The 5,323-nt window shown below is 35.4% G+C and overlaps 1 protein-coding gene across 2 annotated transcripts; it reads left to right on the forward strand.

Moving 5' to 3' along the window:
• Positions 1-3,307: 3,307 nt before the first annotated feature.
• Positions 3,308-5,021, forward strand: LOC113297449 (nascent polypeptide-associated complex subunit alpha-like protein 2). Of its 2 annotated transcripts, none has more exons than XM_026545921.1 (4): positions 3,308-3,448; positions 3,577-3,667; positions 4,139-4,263; positions 4,373-5,021. In XM_026545921.1, exons 1-4 carry the CDS (start codon positions 3,416-3,418, stop codon positions 4,718-4,720), a joined length of 597 nt encoding a protein of 198 aa, XP_026401706.1. In that variant the 5' UTR covers positions 3,308-3,415; the 3' UTR covers positions 4,721-5,021. The 2 variants fall into 2 exon arrangements, with proteins under 2 accessions (XP_026401706.1, XP_026401705.1); XM_026545920.1 differs by having other exon boundaries at positions 3,319-3,481.
• The last annotated feature ends 302 nt before the right edge of the window (positions 5,022-5,323 follow it).

Below are 5,323 nucleotides of genomic sequence, written 5' to 3' on the forward strand. Positions count from 1 at the left end.
CTTCTTTTTTTGTAAGTTAAATGCATTCCAGAAGGCTAACTTGTGGAGTTAGTGTCCCTTACAACAATCTGAGTAGATCCATCGAATGTTGGGCTATTAGAAGCAACCCTAACATTTGATTTATCTATTTCTATAGCATAGTTAATACAAGAAGGAGGTACATTCCTCCAATTTAGGATGTTCCTAGAAGGCTTTGCTTCTTTTGCTAAGACATGAGCTACATTGTTTGTTGTTCTTGGCACAAAATAAAAACCCAAAATTTTTTGACACTAAATGAATTTTCTTTTAACTTCATCTATTATGGTCCGATTTTGCCAGCCTATTTGAGAATCTTTCCCATTCAGATAATCGAAAAGATTCTTGCAGTCACCTTCCACTGTAAAATTTGACAATCCTTTTTCGACTGCCCAGTTCGCTCCCTGCAGTAATCCTATGGCTTCCGCTTCTTCATAGGTAGAGGTTGTGAATGGTCCTGCTCTGCCAAGATCAAAATCTCCTGCATCATTCCTAAGAATTAAAGAAAAACCTGCAGGCAAATCCAGAGAAATCCAAGCAGCATCTATATTGAGTTTCAACTGTGATCTTTTAGGCAAAGACCATTGATGCACCTCATTATTGTCAACTGGGAACTGTCTTGATGGGATATTGTTCTTATACCAGAAATCTAAGAACCTTTGTATTTCTAAGCCTAGTTGAGTTTTAGTTTGTTGTTTTTGTTTAAAGGTTCTGTTACATCTTTCCTTCCAAATAAACCAAGCTTTTGTCAATATTATTACTCTGTGTATGACTGAGTCTGATCTCCCTATCCTTGCCTTACAAATATCTAAGAAAGTAGTTGTACTATCTAAGTTAAGAGCTATAGGAATTGGCTCTGTAGCCCACATAGACTTGGCATAAGGACAAGAAATTAGTAAATGTTCTATGGATTATGCTACATTACATCCAAATGAACAGTTGGGGTGAATGTCTTCCATAAATTTAAATATTTTCAGATTTGTTGAAAGAGCTCCATGTAAACACTTCCAAGCAAAGATTTTGATTCTTTGGGACATATTAAGGTTCCATAAATTGTTCCAAAAGGAATCAGGTTGTCCTAAGTTATAGTGATTTACTGTTCATTCAGTGAGTTTATTGTACATAGATTTCACAGTAAAAACACCGGATGTTGTAAGAAGCCATCTAAGAGTGTCAGGTTTGTCTCTAGCTATTCTGATATTAGTGATCTTCCTAGCAATGTATTTAGGAAACATTTCAAAAATTAAGGATGAATTCCACTTCTTAGTGAACGGATCAATTAGATCTTTCACAAGTGTTAAGTGAGAGTTAATAGAAGTTCTTAAGCTACTAATGTTGTTTTCCAAATTAGGTATCCATCTATCATCCCAAATATTAGTACTAATTCCATCCCCTATTTCCCAAATACTGTTTTGTTTAATTAGGTGTATACCTTTACTTATACATTTCCAAATCCAAGAGCTAGTTGTTGGGGTTTTAGCTTTGAAAACATAGGTATTTTTAAAGTATCTAGGCTTTAATTGAGATACACATAAAGCATTTGGCTCAGTTAGTAATCTCCAAACTAGTTTAGTTATCATTGCTAAGTTAAATTTATGAGCATTCCTGAAACCTAAACCTCCTTTACTTTTTGATTTACAAAGGCACGAATAAGATTTAGGGTAATAGCCCTTATAATCAGTTTCCTTGCCCCACCAAAAATCTCTTTGTAAAGCATCTATTTTATTTGTAATTTTTTTGGTAAGATGAAGGAACTCATTCGATAGCTGGCCATACTTGCCAAGGTTGACTTATTAAGAATCAGTTTACTAACTTGGGCTAGAATTTTGCCCATCCAACCTTGTATTTTGTGTTCCATTTTTTCTACCAGACCTTCAAAGAGTTTAATTTTGGCTTTACTAATAAAGAGAGGGGTCATAGGTAAGAGTCTTTAGGATTAATTTTCTTAATTTTCAGGACTTTGCTAATCATTCTCTGATGTTTTGGTTGGACTTTTTTACTAAAGAAAACACCTGATTTCTCAAAGTTAATTAATTGATCTGAGGCCTTACCAAAGGATTCTATAAGAGTTAGAATGTTGTGACACTCTCTAAAGTCAGCTCTAATGAAAAGGAGGCATCCATAAGCAAAGAAAAGATGTGAAATAGGGCTGTTTTTAGGGGTTATTTTGACACCACTAATTAGTTTTTCTTGTTCACTAGTTAAGAGCAGCCTGGAAAATATCTCCATACAAATGATGAATAAATAAGGGGAAAGAGGATCCCCTTGCCTAAGCCCCCTAGAAGGTTTGAATTATTCCCCTAGACTTCCATTGACTAAGACTGCAATGGAAGAAGTTGAGATTCATTAATGTATAAGGTTACAGAAGTTGTTGTCAAAACCAAAGGCTTTCATGGCATTTAACAAGAACTCCCAGTCTACTCTATCAAAGGCCTTTGACATATCAATCTTAATACTCATTCCAGCATGTTTCACTTTTTTTTTTGAAGGAATGAATTATCTCTTGGGCAATTATAATATTGTCAGAGATTTGCCTTTTAGAGAGGAAAGCAGCTTGGAATGGGGAGATGATAGTGTTGAGAAGATGCTTTATCCTATTTGTTAGTATCTCAGCTATAGTTTTGTACAAAGTATTACATAGACTAATTGGTCTAAAACCACTAGGATCTTTAGGATGCTTGCTCTTAGGAATAAGGAAAAGAAAGGTTTTATTGAATTCAGTATGAAGGACCCCTGATTCAAAGAAATGTTGAATAGCTGAGACTACTTATTCTCCTACTAATTCCCAATTTAGTTTAAAGAAACTAGCTGGGAATCCATCTGGTCCTGGTGATTTATTGGGTTTAAGCTTTTTTATAACTAACTAGATTTCCTCAGTAGAAAGAACCGAGTTTAAGGTAGTATTCTCTTCAATGGAGACAAGGATGAATATGCTGAAACAATAATGGGTAGGGAGCAGGAGAAGGAGAGAGAGCTGAGAAAAAGTTTGAGAAGAAATCTATTAGGAAAAAGTGGTTACCATAATTAATTTTCTTAAACTTTGTACAAAACAACGAATTTGTATCTTTTAGAAACGGAAGGAGTAATTGGCCTTTGTCGTCCTATCACAACGTAAAAGCTTCTTTTAACGACCATTGCCCAACAAAAGGAAGGCCATAATAAGCCCCAAGATCACGAGACTTGGTTAAGTTTTTTAATGGTCCAACAATTAAACGGTTAAGATTTTTAGATCCGCTAAATAAGATCTAATCTAATATTACTGTATAAAAGGAATTTAAGAAACATCATCCTCGATACACTCCCACAAATATTAAAACCCTTATACACACTAGTATTATCTTCAAAAGTGATAAGCAAAACAACCACTGAAAGGCTTCGCTATTCTCAATATTCTCTGAAAATGCCAGGACCTGTAGTTGAAGAGGAAGAACAGGTGATCTCCATTAAGAAACAACAAAAGTTACAAGTATGTTATTAGAAAACATGTATTTTTTGTGATTATTTGTATTATTCTTGGGTTTTTGCACTTTTTCTTATAATTTTTCCGGTGGGTTATTATAGGAGGATGAACCCGTTGTTGAAGATGTGAAGGAAGATGAGGATGAAGAAGATGATGATGATGACGACGACGAGGACGATGAGAAGGAAGAAGGTATGGATAGCTCTGTTTTTTCTAGGTTTTTTTTTCTCTTTTTCGGGTCTTTTGGATATTCAATTCTAGGGTTTCTATAGTGACTTGCTTAACTTTACGATGTTGGGCTAATCTTCATCCGCGTTTTGGTTGATTTTATATATACTCATTGTTGATTTCCAATTTCGCAATTTTCTACAAATGGCTTGTCGGATATACAGATCCGATACTGTAATCCTCTAATTGGCTTGTTAGTTTTGGCAATATTGACATCGTCGAAATCAATTGTATATTCTCTGTTTGAATACTACTGCCGAATTTGATACTCAATTGTTATTGATTTTAAATGATTACTAGTCACAGTTTACTGTTTACAGCTCATAATATCCTCCAGAGGTATAATTATTGGTTATACATTTGACTGGGAAAGAAATGGAATTCATTTGTGGAATTATTATGTTTTGCTGCTGAAACTCTTGCCTGGTAATGAAGGTGTAGGAACTACTGACAGCTCAAAACAGAGTAGAAGTGAGAAGAAGAGCCGCAAGGCAATGTTGAAGCTGGGAATGAAACCTGTTACAGGTGTTAGCAGGGTTACTATCAAGCGTACAAAGAACGTAAGCATTGAATAAACATTCTTTTATATTCAATCGTTTTGTTTATTATATGATGATGATGATGATGATGGCCCATTGAATTTCACCTTCTTTACTTTGGTCTTTTCAGATTCTCTTTGTTATCTCGAGACCTGATGTATTCAAGAGTCCAAATTCTGAGACCTATGTCATATTTGGAGAGGCAAAGATTGAGGATTTGAGCTCTCAGCTGCAAACTCAAGCTGCCCAACAATTCAAGATGCCCGACGTTGGTTCTGTTATGTCGAAGCCTGATGTATCCGGTGCAGGTGCTTCACTTGCTGATGAGGAAGAGGAAGAAGTTGATGATACTGGGGTGGAGGCTCGTGACATTGATTTGGTGATGACCCAAGCTGGTGTTTCCAAGGGAAAAGCTGTGAAGGCTCTCAAGACCCACAATGGGGATATTGTGAGTGCTATTATGGAGCTCACCACCTAGGTTGGTCACATTGCTCAATCTTGTACTGTTGATGAGTGTTTCTTTTTTCCCTTTAGGCCAATGGTACAATTTTTATTAGCATTCTTAGTTTTGCTGCCATCATTTTAAGGATGGGTTTGGTTATTGCTTTTTGAGATTTGGAACAGATTTGGCACCTTGAAGGTGCGTGTACATCACCAGATTAAGTTCATTTAGTATGTGACGTGAGTCTTTTTTGTCAACTACCATTGCAGTATAGTGGTAATGCTTAGTCATAAGAATGGGAAATCAGAAAAAGCAGACTCAACCCATCCAATTTACACTTTTTTTGTGTGATTTGATTTAGGTTTTTCTGCAACTTCCATTTGGCATGTTTTAAATATGCATTATCCGAGCATTGTTAATTTGTTATACTGAATGTTTCATAGTTGTTTACTACTAGTAGATAATTTATTATGAGCAGCTGATAACAATGATAAGATTGTCAAGCCTTGTATTTTTATTTTGGCACCCTATTGTTCCATTTAAACTCTCCAGCTTCACCAGTTAGACACACATTTATGTCCCAGTTTCATCATCAGGGAATTTTTTTATGTTCAAAGATAGAGTTGTTTGTATTTCTTG

The sequence above is a fragment of the Papaver somniferum genome, chromosome 7 (genome assembly GCF_003573695.1).
Source record: "Papaver somniferum cultivar HN1 chromosome 7, ASM357369v1, whole genome shotgun sequence".
NCBI lineage: Eukaryota > Viridiplantae > Streptophyta > Magnoliopsida > Ranunculales > Papaveraceae > Papaver > Papaver somniferum.

Bases quoted from the DNA above. Each gene is read 5' to 3' on its own strand.
- LOC113297449 (XM_026545920.1), top strand. From the start codon at position 3,416: ATGCCAGGACCTGTAGTTGAAGAGGAAGAACAGGTGATCTCCATTAAG. The intron at 3,482-3,576 runs GTATGTTATTAG...GGGTTATTATAG, and splicing joins AGAAACAACAAAAGTTACAA to GAGGATGAACCCGTTGTTGA. The intron at 4,264-4,372 runs GTAAGCATTGAA...TGGTCTTTTCAG, and splicing joins CTATCAAGCGTACAAAGAAC to ATTCTCTTTGTTATCTCGAG.